We start from the raw sequence: 17,760 nt of genomic DNA, 5'->3' as shown, positions 1-17,760 counted from the left end.
TTTTAGTTTTTTTAAAATAATATTTATTCCCTTTTGTTGCCCTTGTTTTATTGTTAGTTATTATTGATGTTGTTGTTGGGTAGGACAGAGAGAAATGGAGAGAGGAGGGGAAGATGGGGGGTGAGGGAGAGAAAGATAAGACACCTGCTGACCTGTTTCATTCACTTGTCTTGTAGGACTCAGTCTAGAAGGCAATTCCTACAGCTGGCCTTCACCAGCAAACATGTGCTACATTTTCTCTGCTGCTGTGTACTGTCTCGGCACCAGAGATACCCCTCACATAGCAACAGATCTGTTTATGCAAGTGTGCGTGAGATGCGTGTGAGCTGTGTCACCAGAGTCCTCTGGGATGTGAGGGCGTGAGACCTGCCTCAAGTAACTTGGGACCCCAGAACCCAAAGGGATGAATTTTCACTCTCCTCAGGCCACAGAGCCCCACTTGCTCACCTATTAAGACACAAAGGCACATTCTAACCAGCTGCTTATTTCTGCCCCTTTGTGCCAGGGCCCTCACAATTCATTGTGCTGGGGCTGATTTTTCCCATTCTTTTTATTTCAAATAGGCAGAGAGAGACAAAGAAGGAGACATATCTGTATCAACACGGAGCTCCCTCTGGTGTGATAGTGCTGCTACTGTGCCAGAGCTCAGCACCAGGCTCTTGCACATGGTAAAGTACATGCTTTACTGGGTAAGCTGCCTCCTGGTTCACTTTAACAGAATTTATTGGCTTGCTTGCTTTCTTTAACTAATTTATTTATAAAGTGGAAACACTGATAGAACCATAGGATAAGAGGGTCACAATTCCCACCACCAGAGCTCCGTATCCCGTCCCCTCCCGATAGCTTTTCTATTATTTAACCCTGTGGGAGTATGGACCCAGGGTCACTATGGGGTGCAGAAGGTAGAAGGTCTGGCTTCTGTGATTGCTCCCCCACTGTACATGGGCATTTATTGGTTTTCTTTGATCATTTCTGGTTCTGTTTTAGAAGGGCTTTCTGGGTTCGTCTGGTCTGCTGCTGCTGCTGCTGCTTTCTGGTCTGTTCGTCTGGGCTGCTGCTGCTGCTGCAGCTTTTAAGGCTTTTTGCTTCTTCAACTTCTGAGCCTCCTGGTAAACCTGGGGATAGAAGTAGAGCATGAGCAGCTTTGTAATTCTATGTAAAACCTAACTTGGGGGCAGGGGTAGATAGCATAATGGTTATGCGAAGAGACTCTCATGTCTGAGGCTTCAAAGTCCCATGTTCAATCCCCTGAACCACCTTAAGCCAGAGCTGAGCAGTGCTCTGGTAAAAAAACAAACAAAAAAACAAAAAAACCTAACTTGGACAGATAGGGTGGGAACTGTTTACCCTGACGCAGCCCACCCTTTCTCTATAGAGCTGGTGGCTTATGATCTCCCTGGCTCCATTCAAGATCCTGGGACTAATCATGCCTCTATCAGAAACCCCTCCCCTTTGCATTCTCCATTATAGTCCAGAGTGGGGCCAAGGAGAACAGCAATTCTGACTCATACCTGAATGCACAGAGTCTTCTTGGCCAACGAGCGGCGGTGGGGCTTTCGACAGTACAGAGGGGGTATGGTGTACTCAATCCCCAGCTCCTTGCACGTCTTGTCAAAGACATCATAATTGGTTTTACGGAGATTTTTGAGCAACTTTTTCCTCTGGTCAATAGTCATCAGCAGATAGCGCTTATGAGCTTTGTCCTAGAAGATAATGTCATTTTAGTACTTTACAAATAAGTGGAGTGCCACTTCATGACACACAGGATGGTTATTATCATGCCACTAAGCTGCCTATCTTATATGAATATTAGTATAACGCAGAAGTATTGCTGGTACTCCCATTTCACAAATGAGAACAGGCTCAAAGACGTTATCTGATTAGCAAAGGGTCCTTTGCTAATGTCTTTGGGACCTAGTATGAGGTCATGCTTTGAATTTGAGTCTGGCTTCAAATTTTACGCTTTCCTATATGCCCACTTAGCCTCCCCATAGTCATGTCAACTGTCAGCTGGGATGGAGAGGAGGGAAGTCTCTGTTATCCTCCTAATGGCTTCCAACCACAGCCAGATGCTGCCCTGAGGGACTTGTGCAGTGGACTCTCTACTCTAAATGAACAAAACTCAGACCTTCAAAGAGAAGGCTCAGTCAGCTCCAGGAACAATGAGGTATCAGTCATGAACCAGACCAGTGTATATTCACAACCATGTGCATATTTTTTTTAAAAGGTTTATTTACTTATGAGAGAGAGGAGAGAGGGAGAGTAGAGAAGAGGGAGGGAGAGAAGGGAAGGGGGGGAGAGAGGAGATATACCAATATATCAGAGCATCATCATGGCACATGTGATTCCAGGGGGTTTTGCCAGACACCATGCCTATGTGCTGAATTGAAGTGTGTGCTTGAGTACTTTGTGGCCACTCGGCATGGTCCTGTAAGATTCCATTTCTCCGTAAGAGATAGAAAGCCTCCTGCCTTGTTAAGCTGCCTTTCTGGACCCAGAGACCTTTGCCTCCCACATTCCTTTCCTCTGGCAGCTGTGAATAATGCCTAATGTTTACCTTTCGATGTTTCTGCATGTGTTCTTCATAACTTTGGATCTTGACAGTCAAGGCAATAACTGAAACCACAAACCACAGAGGATGAGAACTGGGCACAGAGGAACGAAGGGCCCAGGTCTGGGTTATGTTTAAGAATGCAAGGAATAACAATTACTAATGCTCTTGATTGGCTTCTGAGTTTTAAGATCTGAAATGACTGGATTATTTCTCCTTTACAAGACAAAATCCAAGGAAGGGATGCTCTCTCATCTAGTAGGGGCAACACCCCTCAAACACAGCAAACAGTATTCTAAGATTTATTTTAAATATTTTGTTTATTTGAAAGAGACAGAAATTGCGAGGGGAGACAAAGACAACTGCAGCGTTACTGGAATCTTCCCTCCTATAGGTGGGGTGTGGGGACTTGAACTTGATTCCTTGTGCATTGTAACATGTTTGCTCAACTGAGTGCACCACCGCCTATGGTAACATTCAAGCACATTCCTATTGAATTTAGGAATTAGTTAAAGACATAAGCACTCATGGTTAAAAATCTGACACTTGGGAGTCGGGCTGTAGTGCAGTGGGTTAAGCGCAGGTGGCGCAAAGTACAAGGACCGGCATAAGGATCCCGGTTCGAACCCCGGCTCCCCCCACCTGCAGGGGAGTCGCTTCACAGGTGGTGAAGCAGGTCTGCAGGTGTCTATCTTTCTCTCCTCCTCTCTGTCTTCTCCTCCTCTCTCCATTTCTCTCTGTCCTATCCAACAATGACAACAACAATAATAACTACAACAATAAAACAAGGGCAACAAAAGGGAATAAATAAATAAAATAAATATTTAAAAAAATATATGACACTTGCTGGAGTTTCTAATCAATGAAGGAAGGTAAGATTCTAAAACTGCCAAGGGTCTACTTGGCTTCCCTCTTCCAGTTGCTACCTTTATCTCTGTGCGTTCACTAATGAGTTTTCAGAATTAGCAGCTCCTATTCATCTCCAAGTAGCTTTCCTTCAGGTATTCTCTTGATTCTCATCCATGTTGTAAAGGGGAGAGGGGAAGGCAAAAAGGTGGTTGCAAGGACAGGCTGTCGCTTCAGTAGGCCTTCCTGTATCCACACTTAAGTTTTGGAGCGTTGCAGACAGAACAGTGGAAACCTTGGCCTTGATCACATGGCCCTTTCACACTGACTCAGCAACAGGATAGTGAGAGATATGACATGGGTTTTGGTTTCAGAGGAATGCTGTGTGAGTTCACATAGGTGCGAGGTAGGGCCTGCGTGCTGACTCTAGCACCATAAAGCTCAGGGTAGAGTCAAGTTTTTATTTCTCTTAGTATGCATTCTCTCTCTTTCTGTCTCTTCTGCCGCCAGGATTATTGCTGGGCAATATCACAGTTGCAGCACTGTGAATCCATTGATCTTGACAGCCACTTTTTTCCCCTTTCTAATATTTTGATAGGACAGAGAGAGATTGAGAGGTGAGGAGTAGATAGAGAGGGCAAGTGACACCTGCAGAGCATATCCCCTGAAGGTAGGGAACAGGGGCTCAAATCTGGGTCGTTGTGCATGGCAATGTGTGAACTCAACTGGGTACATCACTGCTTGGTTCTGTCAAGCCAAATCCAGGCTCCAACTCCTAGTGCATATTAGAACCCTAAATAAAGTAGCAGACCCCACCCCCTTCCACCCCATTTCTCCCCAGGGGCCCCCTGACCAACTTCGAGCCTCCAGGGACCTGGTGTCCTCAGGGTTTGCCACGATCTTGTTCATCAACAAGTCTTTCTGGATTTTTAGCTTCTCCTTCTGTTGAAGGCAGAGAGAAAGAATATGTGAAGCCTGTATCCCTATAAGAACCCTCATACCTTAAAAGCCATGTCATCACACTGGCTTAGGGCCTGCTTTTACTCTGCTCACTAGAATGTGGTCTCTAGTCAATCAAAAGGTATTCACATGTAGGTGAGCTCAGGGTCAGTGCCACTGACAGGAGAAATGACTTCTTGGATGAATGGGCCTTAAGTTTATTAATTCTTTTGGGCATTAGATCTTTATTGAGCATGTACTGTTTGTTAGGTTCTAGGAGTGCAATGGAGGAACAGACTGTCCTTGTTACTGAAATGTTTAATTTGGGGATATTGGGTGGAGGAGAGAACATAAGGACTATGTAGAAGACTTTCATCCCTGAGGCTCTGAAGTCCTATGTTCAACTCTTGCCCTGCCTGTGGCTATTGACAGATGGAAGTAGAACAGCAGTGGGAAAGTGCTGTGACTTATCCCTTGAATGGAAGGTATTACTAGGGTAGGATAGGGTCCTAGAGGATTGAGAGAAGCTAAAGTTTGACATAGGTGACTCACCTTGCTGGCCATTTCCAAAGACAAGAGTCTTCTTACAACATCATCAACCCTGTGGAAAAACCATAGCAATGAGAGGGTGGTGTTGGGGTAGGGTGGCAAGGGGAACCATGCTGTTTTCATTTAGTTTGAAAAGAGAAGGCAACTGAAGATTTCTTTTTACAACAAATGATTCTCTCTCTAGGTGAGGGTTAATTCCCACAAAATTAAAGTTAGTGTGGATCTGATGTGCTGGATGGAGAACATGAAACAATGTGATAATCAGAAAATTGAGACTGCTACCCAATGAGTATTCATTCCACAGGAAAGGCAAAGAGTGAGTTTCAATTTATAGCTATGGTTCTTTTTTTTCAAGTCACTGCACTGTGTGAGGGACTACCCAATTCCAACTGTACAGAACAGGGGTTGACCAGTATTCTGGGTTTCAGGGTTATTCAGTTGGGATTCAAACAAACCCCAGCCCCACCCCCTGTATGATCGATCCAATGCCTGTATGACATTGGGTAGCTTGATAATCTATAACACGGGACACAATTTCTTCCCTCATAGGCCTTAATTTATGTACATGCAGTGAAGTCTACCAGTGCCTAGCCCTTGCATGGATTTTTTTGAGAATCAAGAGATATTTTTTTCTTTTTTAAAACCTTTAAATTTTTGAAAACAAAATTACTATTTTATAGAGGTAGAGAGAAATTTGAGACAGAGAGGGGGAGAGAGAGACACAGAAAGACACCTGTGGCTCTACTTCACCACTCCTGAAGCTTTCCCACTGCAGGAAGGTACCAGGGGCTTGAACCCTGGCACTTGTACACTGTAGTATATACACTTAACCAGGTGTGCTACCACCTGGCATCGAAATGAGATATTTCTATAAAGATCTGTGATGCATATTGCTCCTATGGTGTCTCATGGTGCAGGGTTTTCACTTACAGGAAATAAAAGTAGTAGCTGAGTTCTATGAACTCCTCTGTCCCACTATCTACTCACCCTCACCATGCGAAGACTTATACAGTTCTCTACCCTATACTATACTCAAATTCAAGCATCACTGACTTTCCCCCTCTCCTTGCTAATCCTCCCAGGGTTAATTCCCCAGAGATTTCTTCCTGCTTACTTCTCAACTGCAGGGATGTTCTGGTAGTCTTTGATCAGTGTGGAAAGGGGAATGTCTTCTTCACTGAATTTTACTGTCAAGTGCAGAGATGAAAACACCAAGAGTTAAAACAAACAAGCAAAACAAAAAACAAACAACTCCTCAAGAGTTAAAAAAGTGGTGTACCCTCCCAGATGTGGTTCTTCCCATCCATTCCCCAGGTTTGTCAAAGACATCCAGTGTGTCATACAAGCCACTGGGCTCAATTTCTTCTCTGCAAACCCTAGGGCACTCACTCACCTTTGTATTTCATGCTGAGAATATGAATGTGGAGAATGCCTTTACCTCTTATGAACTTGTTTAATAGCTATCAGATTACCTACTAGGATAGGTACATCTGTGGATGGACTGTGCTTGACTCCTTTTGAATCTCCCAGTCTGGCCCATGGTCCAACATAGAGCACCAAATAGAGACTACAGAAAACTCTCTGCCATGATGGATGTGGTCGTTTGGTTGTGAGAGGCATGGGAGCAATCCCGTTGTCCTCTACAATGAGAAGCTACTCTGCCAGTAAGCACAACAACAGATACAAATATGTACTCCACTTGCTTGCATACAGTTCGAGGGTTACTTTTCATATGTTGATATTGATCCTTGTAACGACCTTCACAATACATACCTTCAGAGACTCAAGACAGGAAGTAACTTGCCCAATTTACCTAGTAAGTAACCCTATGCGAACTGCTCGAGTGAGGAACCAAGCCCTCCACCTCACAAGAGCAGAGGCCCAGTGCTATATTCTAGGTGGTACCTGGGTAGTACCAAGCACACGCTCCCTCTGGCGAGTTAATTTTCTCTCCTAAACGATTCGAACCCCCCCGCACAGGCTTCTACAGTTCTGACTGACAATCCCCGTCCCTTTGGCCACCCCAAGTTTTCAGGCGGTCTGCCTCCCGCCCCCCACGAGCCCCCACCTGGTTTCTGGGTGGCACATCCGCGGGCAACCTGGAGGATGAGACCTACAAAGGAGAGAGCGGGCGAGGCTCAGCTTCTTCAAACAGTCCAGCCCCTTTCTCCCACAGTCTTTGCACCTCTGAGCCATCTGCTCCCTGAGCCTCCTGTCCTGTGTCCCTGTCCTCTGAGCCATCTGCTCCCTGAGCCTCCTGTCCTGTGTCCCTGTCCTTACTCACCTCCCACCCTCCCTCACTTGTCTTGACGCTGCACATTCCTGCCCCTTCCCGCCACCCAGTCCCCCCAGGTCCCCTGTCTCCGCTGAACGCCATCGATGCTCTCGCAGTTGGGAGCGCTTCACCTCCAGTTGGAGAGGGAAGGCCCTGCAGGTGGGAGGGAAGTCCGCCGCATCCCCCGCCAGGCAGCCTCAGCACTGGAGCCGGAGTCGGCGCAGGGGCGCGAATGAAGCTCAGCGCCCTCCACGCCGTCCTCAGCATGGTGCCTTTTAACTCGCGAGACCAGCGACCCTCGATGCCACAGTCTTTGGACACGGACTGAGTCACAAGGGCGCCGCCATGCTGGCTCAGACTGGACCAATCGAGTGCAGTTTGAGAGACCTGAGCTGATGAGCACCGAGAGACTGGATTGGAAGGCGGGGTCACCTCCAGGGAGTTGTCTGGTTATATTGAGGGCATGCTATTCCACTGCAGAATACTGTGCCCCAGTATGATTCCGTAGCCCCCATGTCCACTTGGTCGATTCCAAATTATATTCCTCCATGAGGATAATTTCTGGAACCATCCGTTCCACCCCGGTTCCATGGCTGCCAGTTCTTGGCAACATCGCCCCGCCAGATATTCGTCGGGATGCGGCATCATCTAAGTTCATTTCCCACGTCTACGCTCGACTGGACCTGCCAATATACGCGGATATCTTCGCCCACCCTGTCCAACGCTTGACGTCTCGTCACCCAATCTGGTCCCCTATGCCTACACTGAACTTCTCTGTTCCAGTCTCTTGGAAACAGAGTTGGCAGTCAGCTGAGGTCAAGAACAAACACCTCATCACAGACCCCTGCAAGCGTCAACCCAGCTTTGACCTAGCACGTTATGACTGGGCCCTCCTCAATCGCTATGGAACAGGCCATGGCCGGTGCGCCGCTATGTTCCATCGCTGGGGAGCCAGAGCGACCGAACTGCCCCTGCGGCTCCAGACAGACTATGACCCACATAGTCAACGACTGCCACCTCTCCAGATTCAAAGGAGGTCTCGAAACTTTACATCAGGCTCAACCTGACGCTGTTGACTGGCTACGGAAGAAGGGCAAACGCTAGAAGAAGATTAAGGGCTGGTGATTCTCCCACCTCCTTAATGTTGTGCGGTGCTGTATAAATCTAAAGGCACCATTTACTTTCAAAAAAATATTTATTTATTTTCCCTTTTGTTTCCCTTGTTGTTATTATTGTTGTGTTGTTGATGTCGTCGTTGTTAGATATGACAGAGAGAAATGGAGAGAGGAGGGGAAGACAGAGAGGAGAGAGAAGGACAGACACCTGCAGACCTGCTTCACCGCCTGTGAAGCGACTCCCCTGCAGGTAGGGAGCCGGGAGCTCGAACCAGGATCCTTACATCGGTCCTTGCGCTTCCCCCGCCATGTGCGCTTAATCCACTGAGCTACCACCGGACTCCCTAAAGGCACCATTTTTTTCTTGCACAGGCATCTTTCCCTTAATCCCTCTGGTCTCAATTATTTGGGGGATTTCTTGGGAGGCAGGGTTGGAGGTGGCTGTAACATTCTTCCTTTACCACACACATTTCACGGTTTACTCCAACTCCATACTTCCTTTTATCCAGGTCCTCGGAGTCCAGTACCTCTTGTAGACTAGATGTTAAAGTCAGTGGCTTTAGAATGGGAGGTCCCTGGGCTGTAATCCTGGCCCAGCCATGTATTTATTTATGCGTGATTCTGTGGGCAGGTTCCGGCCTTTTGCGCCACTGTGTGCTCATCTATCAAACAGTCAAGGTAATACTAATATCAGTCTTTTAGGCTGTGAGTGGATTAACTGAAACAGTTGTGTGCAAAATATCTGGTATATAGTGGTATATAGTGAGAATCCAAGAAATATGAGCTGTGATGGGCTGGGGTAGATAGCAAAGGAACCGTCATGCCTGAGGCTAGTCTAAAGTCCCAGGTTCAATCCCCGCCCCCATAACCAGAGCTGAGCAGTGCTCTGGTAAAAACAGAAAAACAAAAAACAAACCAAAAAATATGAGCTGTGACAATATTTGTGAAACGAAGAGAACAAATATGAATTAAAGGTAGGAAAAATTAATTAAAATTCTCCTTGGTGCAAGAATAATTTGGAAAAGACTCCACCCCCCTCACATTTTTAAAGTATTTGTGCTTGCCAAATGTAATGGTGAATTCTTCTCTGTCCTTTTGAGATGCATGTAGTTAAATAAGCCTCTGGCTAGCTTTTGAATCCAGGAATGTTTTTTTTTTTTTCTTAAGGACGTGGGAGCCATCCCTTTGAAATTCATTAAGGATGATAGTGCCCCCATTTCCCAGGTTTTGTGGGAGAGTAGGACCATAGCTTCAGATGGTGCCTAGCTTCAGGTTGCAACTTACCTCCTCTCATAAAGATACGAGAAGTTTATTATTTGGATTAATGCAGTTGACAAAGATCAGATGGTTGTGCTACTTACTCTGTGAGTGTGGGTTTAAAGCTAACTGTGCTTCAAATGTTGTTGCCAAGCACTTTCTTGTTTTTTTTTTTTTTGTCTCCAGGGTTATTGCCGGGGCTCGGTGCCTGCAGCACGAATCCACTGCTCCTGGAGACCATTTTTCCCCCTTTTGTTACCCTTGTTTTATCATTGTTGTGGTTATTATTATTATTGTTGTTGTTGCTGTTGTTGGATAGGACAGAGAAAAATCGAGAGAGGAGGGGAGTCAGAGAGGGAGAGAGAAAGACACCTGCAGACCTGCTTCACTGCCCGTGAAGTGACTCTCCTGCAGGTGGGGAGCCGGGGATCGAACTTGTATGCTTACTCTGGTCCTTGCACTTTGCGCCACCTGTGCTTAACCCGCTGCGCTACTGCCCGACTCCCTCTTGTTTATGTTGAGGAAATGTGTGCAGTAAATTCTATCCAAGTAGCCAGTTTTGCAATGTAAACTTTTTTTTTCAGTGCTTTAATATTGATTTACAAAATTGCAAGTCAATAGGGGTATAACTCCACAACATTCCTACCACCAGAGTTCTGAATCCCGAGTCCCTCTGTTGTAAGGTACAGCAGTTTTCCTAAGGTGTAGATAAGGGTTAACTATTCTTTCTTTCTTTTTTTTTTTGAGGTTTTAGCTTTCATGTATTTATTTATTTATTTATTTATTTTCAATTTTTTAAAAAAGTTTTTTATTTAAGAAAAGAGACATTAACAAAACTATAGGATAAGAGGGGTACAACTCCACACAATTCCCACCACCAGATCTCCATATCCCATCCCCTCCCCTGATAGCTTTGCTATTCTTTATCCCTCTGGGAGTATGGACCCAAGGTCATTGTGGGATGCAGAAGGTGCAAGGTCTGACTTCTGTAATTGCTTCCCCTCTGAACATGCCCCTCTGAACATGGGCCTTGACAGGTCCATCCATAGTCCCAGTCTGCCTCTCTCTTTCCCTAGTAGGGTGGGGCTCTGGGGAAGTGGAGCTCCAGGACATAATGGTGGGGTTGTCTGTCCAGAGAAGTCTGGTCGGCATCATGGTAGCATCTGGATGGCTGAAAAGAGAGTTAACATACAAAGCCAAGGGAGTTGGGCTGTAGCGCAGGTGGCGTTAAGCACAAGGACCCGCATAAGGATCCTGGTTTAAGCCCTGGCTCCCCACCTGCAGGGGTGTCGCTTCACAAACGGTGAAACAGGTCTGCAGGTGTCTATCTTTCTCTCCCTCTCTCTGTCTTCCCCCTCCCCTCTCCATTTCTCTCTGTCCTATCCAACAACAATGACAACAATAATAACTACAACAATAAAACAACAAGGGCAACAAAAGGGAATAAATAAATAAAAATAAATATTTAAAAAAAACATACAAAGCCAAACAAATTGTTGAACAATAATGGACCTAAAGGCTGGAATAGTGCAGATGAAGTGTTGGGAGGGGGGTCCTCCATTTTGTAGATAGCTAGTAGGCCTATTTTAGTTATATTCCAAAGGGCCTATAGCTGTACTAGTTTTTATTTTTTTTTCCCCCTCTGAGCCTGAAATCTGAAATGCAGGTGAATCCAAGTTATTGTCTGGGGAGGTGATGTCATAGCTGGAAAAGGGACAGAAAGCTGGATCAGGGAAGAGAGTAGCTCCCTAATATGGCAAAGGGTTATAAATATTGTTGACTGTAAACCCCATTGATTTGATTTGGTCTGGGGCCCATATTCAGCTTAGGAGCCTATGTGACCTCTGCATCACATAGATCTGAGCTCACATTCTGTGGTCATGAGTAGGAACATTCCAAGCTACTCCAATTTCAGGACCCATCTTCCCCAGGTGTAGCATAGAGTATGTTGTCTGTCCTCCCTTTGGAAGATGGAACATTCTCTACCATTGTTGATCCAAGTTGAGGGCAAGGTCCTATGGGGGACCCCACAAAGGGTCTTTTTTGTTGTTCCTGATAGAGAGGATCTATAACAATGGAGAGAGGGATTTATTTGAGGTCTAGGCCCATCATGTCTGTTTGGGAATCTCAGGACTCCCCAATTAGGGCCCCTGCTGATGGGGTGGCCTGATAGTGACTAAAGAGTCATCATTAAAGTATGCCAGTCTCTTGCCCTTATTCAACTTTTGCAGTCCTTGCTTTGATGAGGTTAGCTTTGGAGTGAGTGAGAGAACTGTAATAGGAAGTATGTGAGGAGGATATCTAAGTCTAATTAGATACTATTTCATTATGAACTTGATACTGACTCACTGCAGAGTATTGTGCACTTTTGCTTTCAGGTATATATTTTGACCTAGTTTATGGATATGTGTGAACATATGCTCTATCTCACGGGACCTGGTCTATATCTAGGTTTTGGGACTTTATTAGGAAGTGAACCGCCTGGAATGGAATTAGAGAATCCTATGAAAGGAGAAGTCTCACCAAAGTAATGAAGCTGAAGGGTTGGCATTCCATGCCTGAAGTCTCTGGACACAGTCTGAAGTGAAGCATGCTGAGGTGGTACTCATTGTGCTGATTAGGTTGGGATCAGCGGTTGCAATATTATTTGGTATGAATTGCGAGAAGCATGCAGGAAAGTGCGCCCCACCCTCAGGTTCCAGGACTGGGGGAAATATAGGCTCTATAGTGGATATGTGAGGTTCCTGCTGTCTTAGGGTTTAAGAAGACAATAGATACTTACTGTTATAATCACATTATTTAGTAATTGGGTTAACTTTGAAAAATCCCTTTGTTAGGATTTGCTGTATCATACACAACATCACCATAATTTATTTCCTTTGACATTATTTGTATATAGCTGTGCCACCAGTTGCTTCTGTTCTGCCTGGTCTAGGCTTTTGAGAGTCAGCATATCAAAGACTCAGCCTATGTATTAAAAAGACTCAGTCTGTCCTTTAAAAAGTTTGAGACATACAATCAATTTTTCCTCTCTCATATTAATTAAATAGTGATTTATATGACTACAAATTAATAGGAGTGTACATAAACACCATTCCCACCACCAAAAGACTGTGTCCCATCCCACCCACCCCCCCGCCCTCCCACTGCCTCGGGAAGCTGAATATCCACCCTCACCCTCACCCCAGGGTTTTTACTTTGGTGCCCTGCTCCTGACTGTCTGGCCCCTTAAGCTTCCAGAAACACCCAGCTTGTTCTATTCACTCCTCATTCACCCCCGATCCCCAGCCCCCCAGCCTACCCACTCTTCTTTCTATTCATCCTTTAACTCTCCCATTCCTCCATGCATCCTTCTACCCACACACTCTATCTGTTCACCCACTCATTTACCTACCACATATCTCCATTTCATCTGTTCATGTTATACAAACTCATTCACTTAAAATTTTTTTATTAGTGATCTAACATAATAATGGCCTGCAAGATTTAAAAATCACAGGAGTGTAACTTCACACTGCGCCTGCACTAAGGTCCTGCCGCAAACCCCACCCCTCACTACTTTAGTTCTTATGAAGTCTTGGAGACAGTTTAGTTTGGCTCCTTTTTTTATTTTTATTTTTTATTTATTATTATTATTATTTTTTACCAGAGCACTGCTCAGCTCTGGTTTAAGGTGGTGCAGGGGATTGAACCTGGGACTTTGGAACCTCAGGCATGGGAGTCTGTTTGCATAACCATTATGCTATCTACCCCTGCTGTTTGGCTCCTTTTTAGTTGCAAGTTCATGTGCTTCAATTTTCTTATGTTCCATATATGAATGAAACCACTCAGTAAATGATTTTCATCTCCTCATTCACTTGTTTAAAAGATTTATTTATTAATGATAAAGGGGTGGAGAAGAGAACCAGAACATCGCTTTGGCACATAAGGAGTCAGGGATTGAACCTACGACCTCATTCAACACAACGCTCTAGCCACTGCACTACCTTCCCAGAACACCCAATCATTCACTTATTCATTGATCTAGCAAATATTTTTGAGCACCTACTGAGAACCTCCACTTGGGCTTGAGGACAGCATGTGGATAAGACCCCAAGTTCTCATGGTCTTTGACAAGCAAGCTTCTCACACCCTTATACACTTTATGGAGCCTCTGGCTGCCTCCCACCTCTGTTGCCCCTAAGTATACTACATCACCTCCTAGAAGCCCTTAAGGCTGGAGAGCTGCTTCCTCCAAACTTCAGGTCCCAAGAGCTGGAAACTTAGCTGAACTTCCTCTCAGTTCCTGGTTGTTACCTCGTACCTGGGTCCCCATCTGAAGCCTTTGCCCATGAAGAAACAACACTCTCTCCCTTTCCCTGTCCCTCTCTCCTACTCATCTCTACTGACCTGGCCTCATGCTGTTGACCTGGATGCCTCACAGGTCATCCACTCTGCTCCCATTCTGTCACATTGGATGGGTGGAGCGTAATGGCCTCTGTTGTTAAAAATTCGGAAGGCTCTTGCCGGGCGGGCTAGCTTCACGGCGGGTAACAGAGACGCGGAGACAACGGCTGGGCAGGGCAGCTGTATTTCTTTATTCAGGAACAACGATTCATAAACTAAGACAAACTAATCACCAAACAGAACTCTGCTGTCTCTTTGCGGCGGCGCAAGCACTCTCCCTTACTCTGGAACTCTGAAACTCTAACTCTGTCACTCTGGAACTCTGGCGGGTTTCCTTAGGGCGGGGCCAAGCGGGCCCACGAAATTAGCAGGCCTGATCTAATTCTCTTGGTGGGGGAGAACTAGAACCCAATGTAAAGCATACAACAGGCCTCATAGATGATGCCCCCATACCCCAGTAGTTCAATTCCATAGTTCAACTCCAGTGACACCATAGTCACACTGTGCATCTCACCACCACCTGGAGTTCCTCAGCCTCTACACCTTGCAGTCCCACGCTCTTTGACCACAGCCTGCCTCCCTCCAGCTTTCAGAACATTTCATAGCCTCTGCTCTCTGAGCTCAGATAAGCCCCCAGATTACTCTAATTACTTGTGTATTTCCTCCCCCTTGTCTCTCTTTCTCCTTCTCACTCACTGATGCTTCCCCCACTGTGCCCTCATTAACTTTGCAATCTGGTCCCTCACCTCCCCGGCTAGAACAGCCTCATGGGTCAGTTGTCACTGGATGTCTCCTCCTCACCCGTCCCAGGCCTGGGCATTGAGACTCTCTTGAGAGATTGTTTGGAGGTCGTAGCAGGGGAGCACAGCTACTCATATACCCTCGATAACAAAAGGGAAAAAAATAGCCTCCAGGAGCTGTGGATTCATGGTGTAGGCACTGAGCCCCAGCAATAACCCTGGAGGCAAAAAAATTAAAAAAGAAAATATTGGTGGAACTCTTTCCCATCTAAATCTCAAGGGCATCTCTGATAATACAGACCCGACTGTAAGGAAGACTAAAACAAAATAAACCAATGGGACAACATCAAATTGAAAAGCTTCTCACAGCAAAAGAAACCACTACCCAAACAAAGAGACCTCTCACAGAATGGGAGAAGATCTTTACATGACAGACATCAGGCGAGAGGCTAACAGCCAAAATATATAAAGAACTCACCAAACTTAGCAACAAAAAAGCAAATAACCCAATTAAAAAATGGGGAGAGAATATGAACAGCATATGCACTACAGAAGAGGCAGAGGAGGCCAACAGACATATGAAAAATTACAAAGTAGTTTTGTGTTTATTCTGCTTGACCAGTTCTCTTGGGTCCTTCCTTTCTCTGGATACCAATTTTAAACCCTTAAAGTGATTATAAATGAAATGAAAAAAAAAAAAAAGAAGAAGCTACTAAAGTGACCACTATCCTCAGGACTCTGAAGCAATTGGGATAAAGTGGCAAGAGAAAAAGTTTAATGTATAATGCATTCCCAGATCTATTATTACTGTGACTATAGCTTCGCCGATTCTGCAGTGAAGCAAGGAAGGCAAACAATGAGAACTTACCAGGGGCTGTAGTATTTGCTAAATTAAGGTTGTCTGGTTTGGCTGGACTACCTTGTGGCAGAGCAAAGCCCCATCTGATTCCTCCCAAGAAAGACAGGAAACTAGCTCCATAAGCCATCTGAACAAAAGCTAACACAGGGATATAACTCTCTGTCATTACCATGACCAGAGGTGGAGCAACAAAGGGAATTAATCCTGCCAGAGTTATATATAATGCTGGCTTTGAGCTGTCAGGTAGGTGAGTAATGGTGCTTGGTCTTGGGTGGAAATAATACTTCCTTTTGCTTCTGCTTAAAGCTGGATGGGGGAAGTATGATACTACTGTGTCAGGCTCATGCACACTGGAAATGATAAGAAAAGCCAAGGCCTTGGAAACAGAGGGGAAAAGTTCTGCTGGAGGCATGTCTTGAGACTAAGTGTGTTTATTTATTTTTTTTTCCTTTTGTTGTGCATGTCTATTTCATGTCTATCGTTGCTGTTGTTAATATTATTGTTTTAGCCTTGTTGTGGTTATTACTATTGTTTTTGATGTCGTTGTTGTTGGATAGGACAGAGAAATGGAGAGAGGAGGGGAAAACAGAGAGGGGGAGAGAAAGATAGTCACCTGCAGATCTGTTTCACTGCCTGTGAAGCGACTCCCCTGCAGGTGGGGAGCCAGGGGCTCGAACCAGGATCCTTACGCCAGTCCTTGGGCTTTGTGCCACGTGCGCTTAACCCGCTGCACTACTGCCCGGCACCCAGTGTGTATTCTTTTTGCTGCTTTTTAATCTGACTGTGAATGGGGACGTCAGTGTCTTTGAAGATGATTGAGAAAATGTCTGGAGGAAATGAAGCATATTGTACCTTTTTTAAAGTCTGGATCAGGAAGATGTTAGGCAGTTTTTTTTCCCCCACACATAGTGGAATGTCTGAGTCAGAAGCTTGTTGCTGCACTTGATGCAGTAATCATGAAAGTTCCTTTGACTATGTTGTGCCTGGAGACAGCAAGCAGTTTCACGAACAACCAGATTCCTGTCTCAATTATTTTAGTAGTGATTTAACATTGATTTATAAAATATTAGATAATTGAGATAAAATTCCACATCTTTCCCACCACCAGAGTTCTGTGTCCCCATTTCCTCCATTGGAAACGGCACTGGTTCTCCCAAGGTGACAGATATGGGTTGACTGTAACCGTTATCTATAACCCATTTCTATAACTATCTGTATTTGCTCATTTTTTTTAAATGGTCCTGCTTTCTCTTCCTTTCTAAGTTGTTTTTGAGTGTCCTTCCTTTTTTTTTTTTTTTTCTTTTTTCTTTTCCCCTCTTCTCTTTCTGAGTCTTGATGGAATTGGAGTTCAGAGCCCTCTGGTCATCTTCCCCTAACATTTCCCCCCCTCTGAAAGTATGAACCAAAATTCTTTATGAGGTGCAGAAGGTGGGAGGTCTGGCTTCTGTAATTGCTTCTTAGCTGGCCATGGATGTTGGCAGGTTGATCCATATCCCCATCTGGTTTCTATCTTTCCCTAGTTGGGTAGGACTCTGGAGAGATGAGGTTCTGGGACACATTGGTGAGGTCATCTGGCCAGGGAGTTCAGGATGAAATCGTAGTAGCATCCACAACTTGGTGTCTGAAATGCAGTAAGATATAAAGCAGGATAAAATATTTAATGAACAGGAACCATAAAGTAGGAGTAGAACAGATGGGAGTAGGGATTTTAGGGTGGATAGAAGCTAGATAGCCTATTTTAGGTATGTTCTTAGGGGCCTATGACTGGTGATTTTTTTCTGGAGCTTGATAGCTAACCTGCACGTGGACTAAAAATATGGTCTGGGAAGATGGTCAGAGTTGAGAATAGTACTAGAAAGCTGGATCAGGGCACAGTATCTCCCAAACTTGAAGAAAATATGTAAGTAATAAAGAAAATCTATAAATACAATGAATTATTTACCATGTCTATCTGACTCAGGGCCTATATCTATTTGTATTTAGCACAAGAACCTGTATAATCTCCAAATCTCTGTCAGTCTGTGTTCAGAGTCTATGGTCACAGCTGGGAATATTCTAGGTTACATTCATTTCAGGACCCGTCTTCCTCAAGTGATAGAGTAAGATGACCCAGTCTCCCTTTGGAGAGTTATTTCATAGTGAAGATATGGTCCTGAAGAAGCCTACAAAAGGGCTTATAATGATGGACGTGACCAGTGATGGTGGAGAGAGGGATCGATTAGAGTTCTAGGCCCACTGAACCT

General features: G+C 45.0%; 1 protein-coding gene and 1 pseudogene across 1 annotated transcript; both read right to left on the bottom strand.

The window, feature by feature from the left end:
- Positions 1-532: 532 nt before the first annotated feature.
- On the bottom strand, positions 533-7,517 carry MRPS15 (mitochondrial ribosomal protein S15). The gene is made up of 9 exons (XM_007534478.3): positions 7,292-7,517; positions 6,954-6,998; positions 6,000-6,072; positions 4,889-4,937; positions 4,255-4,339; positions 2,558-2,616; positions 1,512-1,703; positions 1,065-1,115; positions 533-1,033 (listed from the first exon to the last, which is right to left on the bottom strand). The coding sequence occupies exons 1-9, from the start codon at positions 7,425-7,427 to the stop codon at positions 950-952; spliced, it is 774 nt and encodes a 257-aa protein (XP_007534540.1). The 5' UTR covers positions 7,428-7,517; the 3' UTR covers positions 533-949.
- Positions 7,518-15,204: 7,687 nt separating this feature from the next.
- On the bottom strand, positions 15,205-16,362 carry LOC107523157 (transmembrane protein 69-like; annotated as a pseudogene).
- Between the last annotated feature and the right edge of the window lie 1,398 nt (positions 16,363-17,760).

This window comes from Erinaceus europaeus, chromosome 13 (assembly GCF_950295315.1).
Source record: "Erinaceus europaeus chromosome 13, mEriEur2.1, whole genome shotgun sequence".
NCBI classification, from domain to species: Eukaryota; Metazoa; Chordata; class Mammalia; order Eulipotyphla; family Erinaceidae; genus Erinaceus; species Erinaceus europaeus.
The sequence above is the reverse complement of the archived record's forward strand: the minus strand, read 5'-3'. Positions and strand labels throughout refer to the sequence as shown.

Coding starts and splice junctions, on each gene's coding strand:
- MRPS15 (XM_007534478.3), bottom strand. CDS start 7,427: ATGCTGAGGACGGCGTGGAGGGCGCTGAGCTTCATTCGCGCCCCTGCG. Junction 6,073..6,953: donor ATGTGCCACCCAGAAACCAG/GTGGGGGCTCGT, acceptor TGCACTTGACAG/TAAAATTCAGTGAAGAAGAC. Junction 4,340..4,888: donor CTTTGGAAATGGCCAGCAAG/GTGAGTCACCTA, acceptor TGCCTTCAACAG/AAGGAGAAGCTAAAAATCCA.